Consider the following 19,894-nt stretch of genomic DNA (forward strand, 5'->3'; position numbering starts at 1 on the left):
CTGAAGCAACAGCAACCGACGCAGAAATACTAAGCCTCTGGTATTTGGGCCGACTGAGGGCTACCCTGGCAGGGATAACCCAAATGTGATGACTGCAACAATGAAACAGGAAGAACATTGTTCGTTCTCCAATCAGGGTGCTGATGTACAGTTTGCCCGTTCTCTAAATGTACTTACTAGACTCCACAAGTCTTCCAAAATAACCAGCTCCAGAATGTCACAACCAAGTTTAATTAATGATTTCTGAGTCATTATTTATTTACTATTGTAAACAACAGCTCACTAACTTCATATCACCTCAGTAATTGCCACACACCATCAGTCAAAACATTTTCTTCACTTTATGTGTAGAAATGTCTGTTGTGAATGTTAATGTAATGAAGATGCAGACAGTTACTAGTAAGAAAGTCTTACACCTGATTCTTTTGGATAAGAGTAAGTATCTAATGATACTACTGATGTACAGTCAGTCAGGTTATCCATTGTACCATATATTAAACTTCTGGTAGTTTAGCTGAGAGGCCTTTAGCTATTTGCTACTAATGAGCTTCATCCTGTAGTCCAGGGTTTGAATCTATCAATTTCTACTAGCAAACTGTACAACTCATTTAGCCAAAAAGTGCCATCAGATCACTCCTGAAGACAGATATGAATCAAGTGGGCTTACCCTGTTAACAAAAAATAAACAAAATAAAACTGAAAAAAAAATTAAACAAAGTACACCACAATAGGTAATAACTGTTATACTTAAACTGTAATGATAAAGAGCAGTGAAAAAAACAGGACAATCAACAGTTAAGGCTCAGGCAGCACTTATTTAATTCAAACAATACATCTCCAATGATCAGGAGACAGAAAGTACTGTAAACTTTGCTGTACATCACAGACAGTCTGACAAATGTGTAAACTAAAATGAAAAAAACATACAGTTGAGAAACAGATTTGTAATTACAAAACAGTGGATAACTACATGGAAGCTACATAGTTGGCTTTTCACAGGAAAAACATTTATAGGACACATACAGTGCAATTGTTCACAGAAATCTGTATATTTCTATGATGTGCTTTTTCAACACATTTACTAGGCATATGTGCCACATCTGTTAAACTGCTTTTCAAAATGTTCTTGTGTGCCTACAGAGAAAGTTTATCCCTGTAATACACTGAGCAACACATATTATGATGAACTGTAAAATCATAAATTAGCCATTGTGAAGATGGGTAAAAGAGTAGCCAGACATTCTACAGAGAACATACATCATCATAATACCACTGGTCTTGATGCTGACATCATAGAGCCCGAACATGTTTGAAAGCAGTTTTGAATTGTGTGTACTAATAAGCCAACTAATCCTGCTGCATAACTTACTGATTTGTAGGCCTCATCTGTGCCATCAAGCATACAATCAGATAAAAAAACACTATCATACTATGCCAGGTTAGCTTTTTAGCAACGTTTACCTTTGATGCCCATGTTTTGATGAACCTTCACTTTGTATCAAGCCTAATCTTTATACATATACTCAAAACAAAGATGGGCATGTCTTTTAATACCTACAAACCACACATTTTTAATAAAGCTACAGGCAAATGCCTTTCAAGGAATGTACAATACATCAAATGGCTCAAAAATGCCTACTCACCTCATGATTCTTTTCTTGTCTGAATCAAGATCTTAGCTAGGCGATTCTGTAGTTTTACCACAAGTGCCCTGATGGACTCGGGATACTTGGAGCTTTTAACTGCACTTTTCTTTTTCCTTAGGGGGAATTCATAGCTGTCTTTGTCTCTAGAACAGGCCTATCATACCAATATAAAATAAGTGGAATGGAAACATCATACTGCGACTGCAGTGACGCACAATATGCAAAGTAGGCATTTTAAGTGGATAAAAACATCACTATGATCAGCCTCCCATATGCTTCTCATTACACATTGTACTACCTGCAGTTATCTTAGAACTTCAAACGCCAAAGAAGTACAACTTCATATTGCATTCAAAGGCTTTCAAAAGGAAGACATGTTTAGTGACAGAATGATGGTGAATTGCACTAAAACTTCAAACCCTCAGTGTTGGGCTTTTCTTTTTTGCAAAATAACAGGTGCAGGATTTTGCAATTTTTTTGCTAGCTGACAGACAATGAGTGCTTGCCAAACAAATTACAGAAATGTGACTATATTTCACACAAATCCTTCTAACCCTCAAAAGCACTCCTTCCTGACTGCCTCAGAAGTAGCTGCTTTTAGTTTCCAACAGAAGCATGTTGACCAGCTTGTCATAATCTTAGAGCTGCAAATACTGGTCAATAAAATTAAGGTGCAGCTGCTCTGTGAAGACAGTACAGAATGTTATAAAAATGAGATTTTCAGTCTTTGTACTGCATGTTCCAGTAGTATCACAGTGACTTCTGATGCCCATTGGCTGGATGTTTTGCCTTTTCTGGGTCCCTTGAGCTGTGTGAGAGCTGAAGCTTGTCTAAACCTGTAAAACATTAAAAAGATGCTTAATATCAATGCAATCATGTTCAAAAAATGTAAAATGTAATAATCTGATTCTTGAAACATTTATAACCACTGAATTGTAAACTAAAAATAAAATGAAATAAATAAAATGTTTTCAGTTAGAAACATAATAAATTAATTAACCAAAAATTACTGACTTAAATGCCAGAATTGCCACTTGCTCTATGCAGATGAAAACATTACCATGGAAGTTCAGTGTGGGTCACCCTATGCAGAAAATTAGGAGTTATGTACTTACCATAACTTGGCATCTGTATTGTCCAATTTCATTCTTCCTCACCACTGGGTCATAGGATCTGATATTGGATCCGATCCTGCCATTCCAAAAGACTGATGATTCAAGTTTTGAGGTCCTCCCATTCTCATAATGACCTGCATCTCCTCCAACTCCTCAAATCGAGTTTATTGCCTCAGAAAAGGAAAACGGTATAGAACATCAATTATAAACACAATGGCATTACCCTAATCTGGAGCTGAAATTAGGAATCTATGGAGCTCTTACTCCTCTAGATACCTCTAGACTTCCTGGAAGGGGGAAGGTCAGGTGGGATGTGAGGAAGAATGAAACTGGACAACACTGATGCCAAGCTAAGGTAAGTACATAACTCCTAGATCTGATGTTGTTTATTTCATTCTGCTTCACTACTGCATCAGAGTCCCCAGATACTTGATTTCCTGGGTGGCCCCTATGGAAGAACATGCTGGAGCACTGTAGGAGCCAAAGGATGCTCTGTCTATGGAGACTATATCCAATTTATAATGCGATAAATGTATGTAATTTTGACCAGGTCGTCAAAGCATGAATTTCATCAATAAAGGTTCTAGCTGAAAAGGCCGAAGAAGTGAACATCGACCTGGTAGAATGGGCTTTCAGTGGACGAGGCAATTGTAGGCCTTTTAAGGAATAAATGGTGGAAATGCAATTAGTGATCCATTTAGCTAGAATTACTTTTGACACTGCTTGGCCTAGCCAGTTGGGTGAAAAGGATAAGAATAGTTGTTCAGATTTCTTGTTACATTGTTCTGTGCAAACAGAAATGCAACTGTCTATTTACATCAAGTAGGTGATGCATATATCCACCCTTGTTGGAATGGTTAGGGAAAAAGACTGGAAGATGAACAGACGGGTTTATGCTCACCACTGTGGCCACTTTAGGCATAAAAGAAAGATTAGTGCTCAGAGAACCTCTGTCTTTGAAAAAAGGTAATACATGTTTGTTTAGATGATAAGGCCTGTAGCTCCGATACCCTTTTGGCCGAAGTAATAGCCACAAGAAAAATGTTTTTTCAGGATAGGAATTTTATATGCAGGAACCAGCCAGTTCAAAGAGTTTCTGTGTGAGACCTTGAAGGACCGGGGTCAGATCCCAACGAGGGGAAGGATCTTTAACTAGGGGCCTGAAAAGAAAGATTCCTTTCATAAAGGCCTTGGGTAATTTGGATACGAAGATGAAAGTTAGTGCATGTGAATCATCAGCGACGTGGAAATTAGCAGTCACTGCCAATTGTGAATTAATCGTAGAAAAACTGGCTCCATCTTGAAAAAGAGAACTCAGGAAGAGCAGAATGGCTGAGACGGGAGCTGAAAAAGGGTGAACGTTCTGGTTCAGTGTCCACACTGAAAATCTTTTCCATTTTTAGTAGAAGGTTTTTGAGAAGCAAGTATGATTTCCTGGACTAGGGAGGCCAGCCTGGACTTTCTTAGAATCACTGGAGGTGGAGAAACCAAGTGTTTAATCTTAGTGATCTGAGATTGGGGAGCTGGTGTTCTGACGGGTGAGAAATCAGATCCTGTCTGGGATCCGGGATCCAGGATCCATGGTGAATATTTGGCGTGAGACCACAGAAGGAGGAACCATACCTGACAAGGCCAGAAAGGAGCAATGAGGATTAGAGTTATCTTTAACCTGCTGGCTTTCTGTACAACGTTCCCAATCAATGGGATTGGAGGACAGGCGTACAGGAGACCTGGAGGCCAATCATGTACTAGAGCACCCCTGGGTGACTCCTCGTTTGGGTAGATCAGAGCGAAGTACTTGCTGCATTTGGTGTTCAGGGGAGATGGAACAATGTCACAGCAAGGTTGGACCCATTTGAGGAGTGATTTATGGACCCCTTGTGTGGACTCAAGATAGATCGGCTGAGTATGTCTGTCTGCTAGAATGTTGGTCTCCCCAGAAATGTGCATTGTAATAAGAAGCAGTTTGAAGAGCTCATCCATTCTGACACTCTCATGGCCTCTCTGCATATCAGGTATGAAAGGGTTCCCCCCTGTTTGTTAATATACCAGACTAATGACATGTCTGTATGAATTGCTTTCTTTCCCAGAGGTAGGCAGTCTTGGAAAGTTTGCAATGTCAGAAGGACTACTCTCATCTCTAGAATACTGATGTGCAATTTGTTCTCTGTTGGGGACCACATGTCTTGGACCAATCTTCATTGGTAATGCCCCCCCACTTCAACAAGGAAGTATCTGTGGTCAATGTGGCCACTGGAGGGGGGGAAAGGAAAAAGGTCTGTCAAGATAAAGATCACCCAATAGCATCCACCACTGGAGATGACATCTGTAGACTGGAGTCAGTTTGATTGGGACAGTTAACAAGTGATACAGGATGGACCATTGGATTGCTAGGGTCCATTAAAGCACTTGCATAGAGAATTTTGCCAATGGTACCAGAAGTATGGCAGCCAACATGGAACTTGGAGCTCTTAGGACAACTCTTGCTGAGGGTGCAGGCGTATGAGTGATTGTGTTCAGCTGTGTTCCTAAGAACTGTATCGGCTGCACAGGCAGCAGTTTTGACTTCGCCAAATTTATTGTAATCCCCAGCTGACTGAAGGTGTGTAATATGTCCTGTGTTGCTTGAACCAGTTGATGCCTCGATAATGCAGTTAGGAGCCAATTGCCTAAGTATGGAAACACCTGGAATCCTTGTAGTCTCAGATGTGCTGCCACTACCGACATACATTTGGTAAACACCCAGGGGGCTGCGGCGAGTCCAAAGGGCAGTGCTCTGAACTGGTAATGATTGGCTCCCAGCTGGAAGCACAAGTGTCTTCTGGAGCATCTGTCGATTTTTATGTGATAGTATGCATCCTGCAGATCTACTGAGCACATCCAATCATCCTTGCATAGTAATGGCAGAATGGATTTAACCATCACCATGCAAAACTTTGACTTCTTGACATACGGGTCCAATATAGGCTGCAGGTCCCCTGTTGTTTTTGGCACCAGAAAGAAGCAAAAATAAGTTCCACATCCTTGTTGTTCAGTTGGGATGTTTTGGATGACTCTGTTCTCTAGATGTTTTTTGAACTTCTTGTATGGTGTACTCCTTCTGACTTGATGGAACACTGGGGAGGTTTCTTTCGGGGGGAGTGTAGGAGGAAGGAAAAAGGGAATGTAAAACCTCTGGAAATTATGTTTATTACCCAGAAGTCATTTGTTAGTTTTGCCCAGGCATCTAGGTGCAATGAAAGTCTGCCTCCGACTGCCTCCAGAGTAGGACAGTTGGGCAGCACTTCAAGAGTGCTGATAGGGCTTGTCAGAAAAAGGTTCTCTAAAGCCCTGATTTTGTGGACCCCTCTGCCCCTAGGGTGGCATCTCCCGTTAAATCCTTGTCCTCTGCCTCTGGATGAGGAGTCTTCATGAGAATCCAGGAAAGAACCCTGAGGCTTTCTGAACCACACTTTCTTTCTACTGCATTGGTTTCTCAAAGAGGGCCTCTGAGGGGAAGAAAACTTGATCCCTACAGCAGGCAGGGTCTTTCCCTCTTCTTCACTGCAGGTAAGGGATTCCTAACCGATGGTTTGAACAAGGAAGAACCATTGAAGGAGGCATTAGTAAAAGACATCTTAAAGGGTTTCATAAACCTGCAAATCTTCAACCAGGCATTTCTCCTGAGGGCTATGCCTGATCCAGCCATTGGAGAGGTACCTTCCACAGTACTGTAAATCAACCTCATCAGTGAATTAGACAAGGAAGTGAGTCAACAGTTGGGGAGAAAACTTGTTGAGGTTCTCCTCCGACAAGTACTCTGACAGAGAATTGGTGAGTTCCTTGGCCAAATCCCTTTGAAGACACGTGAAGTGTGCCAAATAGTTTAGTGCTCTCAGTGGAAAAGTAGCTAAGGTGTAGACATGCTTCCCATGACTGTCCAATGCCTGAAACTCTTTGTTTGGGGGGGGGGGGTGGACACAGCAGCTCTGTTCTGTTAGCTGGAATATCTTTACTCCAATAAGGACAATCTAATGGAGTGCTCAGGAACTTGGCGCACATAGGGACAGGCTCTATGGTGTCTGGTTCCTTCCAAGCTCAGCGGGAAACCAGATCAATTAGCTAGTCAGCTGTAGATGGGTCCGTGCTGAACACATCCAGAAACACTGATTTCACAGGAGGAGGCTGTGCAGACCATCCATCCATTCACTTCAGGTCTCTAGGATATTTCTGAAGGAGATGTCATTGGGTGGAGATCGGGCGGGATTGTATTCCGTCATTGAAATCACTGTCCTCGGTCATAGCCTCCAAAGGGGAGTCTACATGCTTCCTCTTGTACATCCACTTCCAATGCACCTCCTCCGTGAGATTCTCAGGAGAAGACTTGGAAGAAGAAGGGACCCCTTGCAAACAGGAGGGTTGGAGGACCTCCTGGATGGGCTGACTGTGGAGAGAATGACTGGGATCAAGGGTTAGACCAGATGAGGACTGCATAACTTCCGGGGTGGGGGGTGATGCATTTCTAGGTCTAGAGAATGCCCTCTCTGACACCTGGAAAGCTGACAAACTTCGGAATCCTTCTCTTTCCCTCCTCAGAGCCAAAATGAGAGGAGAAAATGAAGACACCATCCCAGATTCACAGCACCCAGACAACACCTGACCTGAACTGTCAAGAGCCAAATCCTCATGGGGAAGTCAGATTCTACCAGGTCGAAGCTGAGACCACCCCCATTGAGCCGGCGCCGATGCCATGGGTCCAGGACTCACTCTGCTCTGAAAGCATCAAAGCTGAGCCAGTCTGGGACATTGCCAGAGTCGAGAAAAGGTCCATTCTCAGCTCTGACGACATCTCTCTCAAAGGGGTTCTGAACTGGGTTGTTGGATCAGAAGAGAAGTTGTAATAATGGTTCACGGGGCTCTCACGGATCCAAGATATGATGGACACTGTAAAAGCCCCACCTTGATCTGAGCCTTATGCAAACTTCACATCTTCCTGTCTGTAGATCAAAATGAAAGTGGTGTGTGCTGTATCTTTAAGAAGCATGTCAAAGCTGTGCGTACACATATAAATTCCAGACACGTGCAACCCCTAGTGGCATTTTGTAAGAGCAGCCAGAGTGAGTGCATGCCTGATCACAGTTCTTAGTTTGTATACAGTTACATAAGTTAAAGTCAGTAAACGTCTATAGTAATGTGTTTGTATAAAAGAAAGCTGATTGAAGAAAACCCACAAAGACTCTTCTACTGTGTCCAAACTAGGAAAGTGACATGGTGTCAGAACCGGGATCAAGGCGAATAAGATCCAGAGCCATGAGGTGCAGAGATGACAGTGAAGGTAAAACTAAGAGAAACAAGCACAAAAAGAGCCAGAAAAGAATCAAAGGTAATGAAAAGTAGCATGAACTGTTTATTGGATAAAAGAGACAAAATGGCGCATTACAAGGGCAGAAACTGCATTACTGAGCAAGGGGAAGGCACAAAAGGTTTGTCGGCTAAAAAAGAAATGTTTAAAATAAAGGTATTCAATGAAACAATTAACAGTAAAGCAAAACAAGCATGTTAACATAAAACGAGCATCTTTAAAGAAAAACTGGGGATGTTTAGAGTGAAACGTGCACAAGAAAAGTACATTGGGCATGAAAAGGGCTTAAATGAGCTAAATGAAAATAATAAGGGCAAAAGGGGCACATTAAGCAAAAATAAAGCAAGGCGACTGCATGTGTTTTGGCAAAAGGCTATGTTTTGGCATAACTACAACTTCATATTGTATTGAGGGCATAATTAAAGTTATTCTAAGTATCTCAAGGTGTGTAAAAGTGCTCACAGTGTGTGCTTATTACTGTTCATGTATTTTAAAGAGTTTATTGTGTGTGAAGTGCAACTATTTTGTGAAATAGTCAAAGAATAGCCATTTTGAAAAGTTTCTTGTGCTGGGTGTGTATATTCGTAAAGTGCCATCATTACAGTGTTTCTTGGACTGTAAAGAGTTGGCTAGCAAGATACTGCCATTTTGGGGACATTTCAGTGTGCTGTATACAGTTATTCGCAAAGTGTAACAACTTCGAAATGTTACTGAGTTTTGGGCAAGAATGGTTCAGTTTATTCACATTGTGCAGTTATTTGATGTTACTTACACTGATAAGAGATGATTTATTGCAAAACAATACTACAAGAGTATTACAGTGCCCAAGAGTTTATATCACTCGCATCGTAATGTTGTTTGAGATGTTTCTTAAAATGATGATGAATGATTTTAGCAAAATGATGACAAATGACTTCAGCATTTTTCAAGAGTGTTACAGCGCCCGAAAGTTTATTTTGCAAAGTCCAATTATTCAAAGGTACAATGACTTCAGCATTTTTCAAGAGTGTTAAAGCGCCCGAAAGTTTATTTTGCAAAGTCCAATTATTCACAGGTACTACGAGTTTGTTCACTAGCATTATTTTGAATAGCCCAAAAGGTATAAATTCAAAAATAGAAAGGCATTGAACAAAGTTACAAATACTGGCATATGTTTCTGGTATATGTGTATGAGTGCATGTTTGTGCCTATTTGGAAAACCCTTTACTGGTATGGGTTAATATGGCAGATGGATTTCAAAAGCCCCTACCACTTGTATTTGATCAGAATATTGCAGAGAATTGTAGCATATTTGAGCAAGAGTATGATATTTTTATATAAAAAGCGTATGCAGATAGAGATGCATACACCAGGGCATTCATTTTGCTAAACCTAGCTGGGTCAGAGGCCATAGAAAGAGAGCATTCATTTGTGTATACACCTGCAGTATATGACAGAGAAGGTGAAAACCACCATACTGTTGTACAGACTGAATCCAGGGAAGACTCAGAGTGTTTGAAGCACAAGTTCAGAGAAATATTACATTAGAGGGGCATTTGTTTTACACGAGAGATCAGAAGCCAGGGGGAAACATTTGTAGCTTATATAACTGACCTGAGAAACAAAGCTAAAACGTGTTGGTTTGGTGACTTAAAAGATGAGCTGATAAAGGACAGGCTTGTGTGTGGTGTTAACAGTGCTGCTGTGAGAAAGATTTTACTTGGTGATAGTGATTTAACATTTAGCAAAGCCATAGAGATTTGTCAAATCCATGAGGTGACAGAAAAACACACATGTATGCTTGCGAATGAGAAGAGCATGGTTTCAGTTGGCTCCAGAGCAAATGTAGATAGTATGTAACACGTGGCGAAAGCAAATGGCAGCTACAAGGCTTCCAGGGAAGACGCATAGCTTTCCAGTAAGTTCTACGAAGGGAGTGTACTCTTGTTCAGTGCAGTAGAAGCATGAATCAGCAAAACCCAAGTCCAGCTTTATTGTCAACTGTCACAATTGTGGTGCAAATCATGAGTCTAAAAGAGCGAAATGCTTAGCATTTGGTCAGCAATGCTACAAGTGTAAAAAATGGAACCACTTCCAAACGTTTTTGTAAATCAAGTAAGCCTCACACAGTTGAAAAGAAAGGTCACACAAAGAAGCTAGCTGATCAAGTAGAGCTGAGGCAAACAGCTTTCTATGTAGATGTGCTTGATGAAAGCATTGATGCTATGAATTTATTAACAAGAAGCAAAGTGTTTTGTACTGCCCGGATTAATGGAAAATCTACAGAGCTTAAAGTAGACATGGGTTTAAAGTGTAATGTTATATCAGCAGACACATTTGCTAAAGTGAGAACTAACGAACAACTCAATGTAGTCAGTAGTACGAGACTCGTTGCTTATGGAGACAAAGAAATTCAAACTGAAGGTTCAGTGATGCATTCATGTAATTTGGCCGAGAACTTGTTATTCTATGTAGTCCAAAGACCAATGCAATCTTTATTAGGTCTCAAAAATAGTTTAAGTATGAATCTGCTTTCTTTTGCTAAAGAAGTCCATCATGTAAGTGCATTTCTGAGTTCCAATTTTTCTGAAGCCATTTTCTCAGAGTATGCTGATGTTTTCGATGACAAGTTGGGTAAACTTCCAGTTGTGTATTTTATGAAGTTAGACCCAGAGGTCACTTCCATAGTCAGAACAGCAAGAAGAGTTCCGATAGCTATGCAAGACAAAGTTAAAACTCAGATGGATAAAATGGTACAGCAAGGTGTGATATGTCAAGTCACAGAACCAACTGAATGGGTGTCGTCCATGGTGGCAACTCATAAAAAATGCTCAGATGAAATCAGAATATGTACTGACCCAAGCGATCTCATCAAAGCATTAAAGAGACCGTATCATCTAATGTGCACAATCAAAGAGATCGCAGCCTTCATACCGAATGCCACTGTTTTCTCTGTCTTGGATGCAAAGAGTTCATTTTGGCAAGTGATGTTTGATCACAAATCTTCATTTCTAACTACTTTTGATACTCCATTTGGCAGATGCGCATTGCTAAGGATGCCATCTGGAATAAATTCTTCAAGTGAAGTCTTTCTGCGTGCAGTGGAGCAATTATTTTGGGTTATCCTTGTGCCATAATAGTAGATGACTTATTGGTTGGAGGCAATGGTGAAGCAGAGCATGACAGCAACCTCAAAAAAGTTCTAGATAAAGCATGTGAAGTAAACTTGAAGTTCAATCCTCTAAAGTGCAAATTCAGACTTCCAGAAGTTACATATGTAGGTCATTTGTTCACGAGTACAGGCTTGAGAACAGACCTGACCAAGCAAGCAGCTATTCTTGAGATGTCAGCACCAGATAATGTATAAGCTCTACAATGTTTTCTAGGCATGGTCAACTACTTAGGCAAGTTTATACCGGACTTCAGTCAGTTGACAGCAACTTTAAGAGAGCTAACACACAAAATTGTTGCATGGTCAACAATAAGATACTATGGTGTGAACAAGCCAGTCACTCTTTCCTATGATGCTTCAAAAGTTGGTCTTGGTGCAGTTATGCTTCAAGAAGGCAGACCAGTAAGCCTATGCATCTAGAACACTAACCCAAACTGAGAAGCAGCATGCTCAGACTGGGAAGGAGCTTTTCGCAATAGTATTTGCATGTTTGACGTTTCATGATTAAATTTATGGTCGAGCTATTTAGACTGAACACCAACCTCTGGTTACTATTCTAAAGAAGCCTATGCATTCTGCTCCAAAGAGATAAAGAATGATGCTCAAATTGCAAAAGTACAATTTCAAAATGGTCTACATGAAAGGCAAATTGCTTTATCTGGCTGATACCTTATCCAGATTGCCCAGAAATATGACAGAACAGCACCACACAGAGAATTTTAATTTTGATGTGATGTCAGTGCATAATTTTTCTACCACTAGACTCGATGAGTTGAGAGATCGTACTCAGACTGATCCAATTTTGCAGAAGCTCAATCACTACATTAATGTTGGATGGCCATCAAAGCACTCTAGTGTACCACCTGAAGTGCAAACCTATTTTCCTTACAGAGATGAACTGTTGATGGAAAATGGCATTATTTTCAAAGGTCCTAAAATTGTTGTTCCTGCTTCCTTACAAGAATATATCCAGATTTTGCATTGTGGTCACCCAGGTTCTGCATCCACTAAGAGAAGAGCGAGAGAACTACTATTTTGGCCTTCATTACCAAAAGCCATTGATAAAGTACTGTCTTCCTGTTCAGTATGCAATAGTACTAAACCACATTTAAAGAGAAAACCACTTCAGCCAAGTCCAGTTTCTGAACTACCTTGGTCAACAGCTGCAGCTGATATCTTTGAATGGAACAATCAACAATACTTGGTGATGGAACAATCAACAATACTTGGTTTTGGTAGACTCTTATTCAAATTGGTTTGAGATCAATCTACCTAACATCCACTGTGTTATTACTAAGTTGAAACATCATTTTGCAGTTCATGGTAGTCCACACAAAGTTCTTTCTGACAATGGTACTCAATTTACTAGCCAGTTGTTTCAGAAATTTGCAAAAGACTGGGACTTTGTACATATAACTAGTAGTCCTGAATATCCCCAGTCAAATGGTCTATCTGAGCATGCAGTACAGAGTGCAAAGCAGTTACTTGAAAGGTCAAAGCATGACAACACTGATGTGTTCTTGAATTTGCTTAATCTCAGGAACATACATGACGATATTCTTGGCTCACCTGCTCAAAGATTACTTTCCAGGCAAACTAGAACTACCCTACCCATTACTTCCAGTTTATTGAAGCCTAACCCATAGAACAATAAAACTAACAAGGCTCAATTGATTAAGAAGCATAATATACAGAAATCTAGTTACGACAGATTGAGCAGATTACTTTATCCATTGAGGGAAGGAGAGAAGGTATGAATCCAGACAATGAAAAGTTTTGATTGAATTGGACAGATTACAGGCATCTGTGCCAAGCCAAGATCCTACCTGGTAAACTCCGAGGGTGTGGAATATAGGAGGAACCCTAAACATCTTCTTCATGTACCAGAATCAACACCATCACAAAACAGTTTCTGTGATGTAGACATCAAACCGAAGAGTGAATCAGACACTGTTTCCATACCAGAATATGTTCAAAATTCTGATTCCATTCCAGAAAATGTTCCAGACATTCCAAAGGTCAAACAGTTTGCAAAGATAATTCCAGTTGCTAAATCTAATTCCCATATTTATGTCACATGATATGGGTGAGTATCAAAGCCTAGTGTGAAATATGCAGCAACATGGACTTAACTGTATACATATGTGTGCTTAGTATTGTGTAATGCATGACAAAGAATTACCTGTTATTTCTGTATGCTAAATAGACTCATAGTATTATATGATCTTGTTCTCAAACAGGGAGGCTGTAGATCAGAATGCAAGTGAAGTGTGCTATATCTTTAATAAGGATGTCAAGGCTGTACGTGGACATGTAAATGCCAGACATGTACAACCCCTAGTGCCATTTTGTAAGAGCAGACAAAGTAAGAGCATGCATGATCACAGTTGTTTGATTGTATACAAGTTACTTAAATTAAGGTCAGTAAACTTCGACAGTGATGCGTTTGTATAAAATAAAGCTACTTGAACAGAACCCACGAAGACTCTCCTATTGTTTCCAGAGTAGGACAGCAACACTGTCCATGTTGGAATGGGAAAGTTCCACAGGCAAGACAATTGTTAACTTTTTCTGACATCGGTTAGAGCAAGAAAACAGGATCCCCAAGGGGGTACTTAGCTTAAGAAGACTTCAGGTTTGAAACTCGAACAATGAAAATTTCAGGTAATGGCTGACCGGCATTTGCGAACTGCTTTTGCTTTGGTCTCCCATGCGGCAAGAAAAGCTGATGTAATGGCATCAGCTGCATGTTTTATACACCCCTGATGACCTAATGTCATGGAAGAGGTGACAACATCTGGCGCAGAAATCCCACGACTCTGGTATTCGACCGACTGAGGGCTAGCTGCAGGCAGATAACCCAAGTGTGATGACTGCAACAGTGAAACACGAAGAACATCAGGTAGATCTAGCTGGAGATGGTGACTTGTCATGCCTCGATGTATGGCTCAGAGATCTCAGATCCAAGGCCTTCTGATCTGAAGGAGACTTGCTCGGAGTAGGGGTACTCTGAATCAAAATTACCTCTAATGGATCCGAGAGCATCTTAGGATCCAAAGCTAATGAAGTAGGTTGGATCGGCGAAGGTGTCACATCTGGCGAAAGTAATCCCAGATACAAGGAACTCCTCTGATCCGAAGGAGGTTTGCTGCTTCTTGGATCTGAAAGGATGGATCCAACAATTTTTGCTTCTTTTCTGACGCCAAAGGAGAAACCCTGGGGAAGTAAGCGGGCCCACTTCTTTGGTTCTTTAGAAACTCCAGGCTTGGCAGGTACTTGAGCTCCAGATGAGGGCAAAAGCCCCTTCAAGATTAATTTGTTACGGCAATCCGCTAAAGCATGGGGATTGAATCCCGTACAAATTTGACAAACTTGCTCTGAACAGGAAGGACCCAAGAAATACACACGCACCTCTCATGAATATCCGAATATGGGATTTTGTGCAAGAGGTGCTTTATAGACACACCATGCACACACAGAGAAAGGCAGCACATATACACACACACACACACACACACACACACACACACACACACACACACACACACACACACACACACACAAACACACACTACCAACTGTAAGCTAAAGAAAACAACAATAACTAAATATAAAGACACAGGGAAAGATTTTTTTTTGTTTTAAATAGAAGAAAAGTTAGAAAGGAAAACACAGGCCAAGGGCCATATGGGAGCGAAAGAACATGCAGAGGGAAAGACACAACCTGAACACTAACAGAAAAACTGAAGGATGGAGGGCAGGTTGAAAACATATTTATAGAAATTCTAAAGATAAGTTTAGAATAGAAAGGATGAAAAAAATCAGTGAAAACTACAAACTTATCTGTAGGTAGCTCGAGACCAGCGCAATCATGTCTAACCAGGAAGGTGGTAAACGAGATCTGAGGAGTTAGAGGAAATGCAGGGCATTATGGGAGTGTGAGGAGCTCAAGACTTGAAGTATCAGTCTTTTGGAATGAGCGGATTGGATCCGATATTAGATCCTAAGACCCAGAGGTGAGGAAGAATGAAATGGACAACATCAAATCCGAATACATAGTTAACAAGTGTCATAACAGTTAACGCAACCAGGCAAAAAACTGTATCTGGGAGAAAAATGTTTGTGGAGCATAATTATTCAAAAGTGACTTAAAAAGCCGTTGATATTTTGTAGGTGTGAAGACAGGGTGCAAATGTAAAAGACTGAGATTTAAATTGTAATTTTCTGCTTCTTTAAATGTATTTTATAATGGGAAAGAGTTGATGAAAATAATACTTATGAGGAGATCAATAAAATAAAGAAACCATCCATGACAGTGCTGAAGCATGTGGCGCAAAAGAAAGAGTACTGAACTGACAGACACTGATATATCAGGGGATGTACAAGATAAGTGAGACAGAAGGTCATGATCCTTGGTACAAGGCTAGACTTAAAATGTTTGATATGAACTTGAAATTCAGGAGAAAAAAAAAGTCTGTGGTTAGTGATATGTCAAACAAAATTATGTAATAAATAGAAAGAATGCTGACTAGCAATATACATCTCTCAATCTCAGAAACCAAAGTTCACTGAGACATTACAGATCTGTGTGGTGGCCTAGGTAATATCAGGTAATATCCCCATTTGGCACTCCTTCTCTTCCAATACTCTCTCACACTGCCTATCATTTTAACAGCTGAGACTGTACTGATTAAATTCTTATCAAGAACGATTTCATGTTGGGGACCAATAAGTCACTCTTGAAAAGCACCAAAAATGCCCAATAGGAACTTACCCTTCGGGCAGCCACCCTCTTCACCCTGCACTTGCTATGGCTTTGATTCTTATGCTTCTTATAATCCAGATGATACCCTGGAGCACAGCTGTTGATGGTTTCTGCTTATTAATACGCATCATCACTCTCTCCATTCTGATTGGCTTGGTGAGCCGAAGCACATTCCAATATACTTAAATTAAATCACCATATTTTATCTAATGACAAGTCAGCTTCTCCCTTCTGAGACTAATCCCCCATCCAACCCAGCTGAGACAGAAAGAGCATCCCATGTCAGCTACACAGACAGAAGCCATTATTCACATTTAAACCAGCATGGAATTACTGCAGTTATACAATACTGCAAAATCTCTATTTTATAGAATTCACAAATGATGAAAGTGTTCACATATCTAGTATTCAAATTAAAAAAAAATCTTAAACTAACAAATGACAGTATGTACAATATATATTTGAAATTTTCACTGAGATCCTGCATTATGAAACTGAATTAGAGCAACACACCAAAAAATGTAATAATTTGCAACTTAACCAGAACCATTTTAATTTACAATGTAATTTTTCAAAGAACATCTAAGGAGTGACCAGTTGCTCCATAATGGAAACAACCCCCTCCACCAGAACACTTAACATTAAAATTCGCAGTGCTACATGTTACCAGAAATTGCTGGGAATGGGCACTCCCACACCTTGATATCAAATTAACCATTGTCAAAGTATCCTCATTTGTATTATTACTTCTATATCTGAGGAATGCCTTAAGGAAATTCCTTAAATTATTAATTTCCTACGCCTATCATTAATAACATCACAGATTCACATAACTAAACCACAGAATTTCCTGACATAACACCATCTACATAACTGCGTAACTCAGGTAATGTGTATCAAAAAACACCAGTCTGTTTGCTACTGTAGCCAAACTGGCCACTATCTGCACATTAGGAGATTAATCAACCACAGCACAGGTAACAAAGGATCTTAAATTACTTTCCTTGGTTTACAAAATATGCAATCAGTCTTTTAATAAACTTTTTTTATGTAAACCCCCCATGTCAAGCTTAACTTATATGTGGGTTATTGCTAATATAATAGTTCAGCAGGTGTGTTATCTCTGTCAGATCACCATATTTTACATTGCAAGCCTTATGTGCACAGAATACTAAAAACTCTTATCACATGCATGTCAGCTTTTCTAACAGACAGAGCCCACAATCAAAATAATATACACACCCATTAAATTACATTTATGACATGGTTAAATGAAAGGAAGTGTCTAACAGTGTACACATGCAGAGCCACTCTAAATAATTATAAACCAGGGTCATTCTCACCCTAAAAACAGTTTGAACATTCAAAGTATATAAACAATGCTGTATGCCCCACCTTTATTCTACTAACACTGGGTAACTCCTTCCTTACCTTAAAGGGGTACATACAAAATGTAAATAATTCATATGTGCTATACTAACAAAACTCAGAGAGATGTTCTGTGCATGATTAGTAAGCTCTTTTTCCTTAGTCTAGTTAATGAAATCCCCACAGTCATTTAAAGATTTATACATCATTTGGTTTAAGCACAGTATCATACCACAGAAAATGTATAAATAATTATTTATGTCAGTGAGTCTGACAGGTAATTTTAGCAAAATAAGAAACTAAAGTGAACTAAGCCCCAAACTCAGAACAAATATGCAATTGCAAAATACAGTGCAATGAAAAAGTATTTGCCCCTTCCTGATTTCTTATTTTTTTGCATGCTTGTCACACTTAAATGTTTCAGATCATCAAACAAATGTAAATATTAGACAAAGATAACCCAAGTAAATTCAAAATGCAGTTTTTAAGTGATGATTTTATTTATTAAGGAAAAAAAATATCCAAACCTACGTGGCCCTATGTGAAAAAGTAATTGCCCCCTAAACCTAATAACTGGTTGTGCCACCCTTAGCAGCAACAACTGCAATCAAGCATTTGTGATAACCGGCAATGAGTCTTTCACATTGCTGTTGAGGAATTTTAGCCCACTCTTCTTTGCAGAATTGTTTTAATTCAGCCATACTTGAAGGTTTCCGAGCATGAACCACCTTTTTAACGTCATGCCACAGCATCTCAACTGGATTCAAGTAAAGACTTTGACTAGGCCACTCCAAAACCTTCATTTTGTTTTTTTTAAGCCATTCAGAGGTGGACTTGCTGGTGTGTTTTGGATCATTGTCCTGCTGCAGAACCAAAGTGCGCTTCAGCTTGAGGTCACGAACTGATGGCCGGACATTCTCCTTCAGGATTTTTTGGTAGAGAGCAGAATTCATGGTTCCATCATCACAGCAAGTCATCAAGGTCCAGAAGCAGCAAAGCAGCCCTAGACCATCACACTACCACCACCACGTTTGACTGTTTGGCATGATGTTCTTTTTCTGAAATGTTGTGTTACTTTTATGCCAGATGCACACCTCCCAAAAAGTTCAACTTTTGTTTTCACAAAAGAACCACTGGCCACAGCGACTGAATTCCAAACGTTTATTGTCAACCAAAAAGCAGTCTTTACCAACAGGTTAAGCGCTTTCATCCAAACGCTATTACGGCTTCCTCAGAACAATGTGATACTAAAACCCCAACCATTAAATACCCACGCCTTCCCTGCTTAACAATCTTAAATACACATTAATTAATGACATCACAATGATAAAAAATGGCACAATAAAAATGAATTTACAAAATTATATGCATTAAAATGTAAAACAACTCCTTTAAAAACTAGGGTATCTACCCTAAAATATATTTGAATTTTAACAAAGCAGAAATACTCACATTGTCATTTATACCTGGGAAATTAGTTGCATCCAGACGCAATTGCCACTTTAATTCACAAATATCAAGATACACGTCTAAAACCCTGCCTTGCACATCCTTAACCTGTTGTTGCAAAACTGAACCTTGATGGAACTGGGAAGGAAGGCAGTTTGATGTTCATTACCACATTTAATCAAGATGCGGAATGGGTCACCCAGGTTATTCAAAAAAACTGGGGGCTGTTACAGTTGGACAGGGATGTTGAACATAAATTGGGAAGAGCCCCGAAATTTGTCTTTAGGATGGATAGGTCCTTTAAAGAAATTTTGGAGATGAGTAGTTGGATGAGATCCTTTGTACCAATGGGACAATAGGTAACTTTAAATGTGGAAGATGTGCAATATGTAAACACATCATGGAAACTGGAAGTAGGTTATGTATTAATGGAACTAGGGTGCAATATTATGGGGACTTCAATTGCTCAAGTCAGAATGTGGTCTATATGACTAAATGTGAGCACTGCCCAGCATTCTATGTAGGAAAGACTAGCAGGCATTTTAAAGACAGGGTGTACGAGCATTTATTGGATATTAGAAAAGGGAAAACCACGAATGCTTTGGCTAGACACGTTTCTGCACATCAGGGACATGCCTTTAGTTTTTTTTTGTTTTGCAACAATTGGTTAAGGATGTGCAAGGCAGGGTTTTAGCCGTGCAGCTTGACATTTGTGAATTAAAGTGGCAATTGCGTCTGGATGCAACTAATTTCCCAGGAATAAATGACAATGTGAGTGTTTCTGCTTTGTTAAAACTGAACTATATTTTAGGGTAGGTACCCTAGTTTTTAAAGGAGTGGTTTTACATTTTAATGCATATCATTTTGTAAATGCATTTTTATTGTGCCATTTTTTGGCATCACTGTGATGTCATTAATTAATGTGTAATTAAGATTGTTAAGCAGGGAGGGCATATGTATTTAATAGATGGGGTTTTAATATCATGTTTTTCTGAGGAAGTCCTAACAGTGTTTGGATGAAAGCACTTAACCTGTTGGTAAAGTCTGCGTTTTGGCTGA

General features: G+C 39.7%; 1 protein-coding gene across 1 annotated transcript in view; it reads right to left on the reverse strand.

Annotated features, from left to right (window-relative positions):
* Positions 1 to 795: 795 nt before the first annotated feature.
* The window catches only part of LMBR1 (limb development membrane protein 1), a 1,668,467-nt gene continuing 1,649,368 nt past the window's right edge, over positions 796 to 19,894 (reverse strand). Inside the window, exon 17 of the mRNA XM_044065580.1 lies at positions 796 to 2,482. Within this exon, the coding sequence (XP_043921515.1) occupies positions 2,397 to 2,482 (86 nt within the window). The 3' untranslated portion in view covers positions 796 to 2,396. The remainder of the gene's footprint in view (positions 2,483 to 19,894) is intronic.

Source organism: Protopterus annectens, chromosome 3.part0 (assembly GCF_019279795.1).
Source record: "Protopterus annectens isolate FY-2018-M chromosome 3.part0, PAN1.0, whole genome shotgun sequence".
In the NCBI taxonomy this organism is placed as follows: domain Eukaryota; kingdom Metazoa; phylum Chordata; order Ceratodontiformes; family Protopteridae; genus Protopterus; species Protopterus annectens.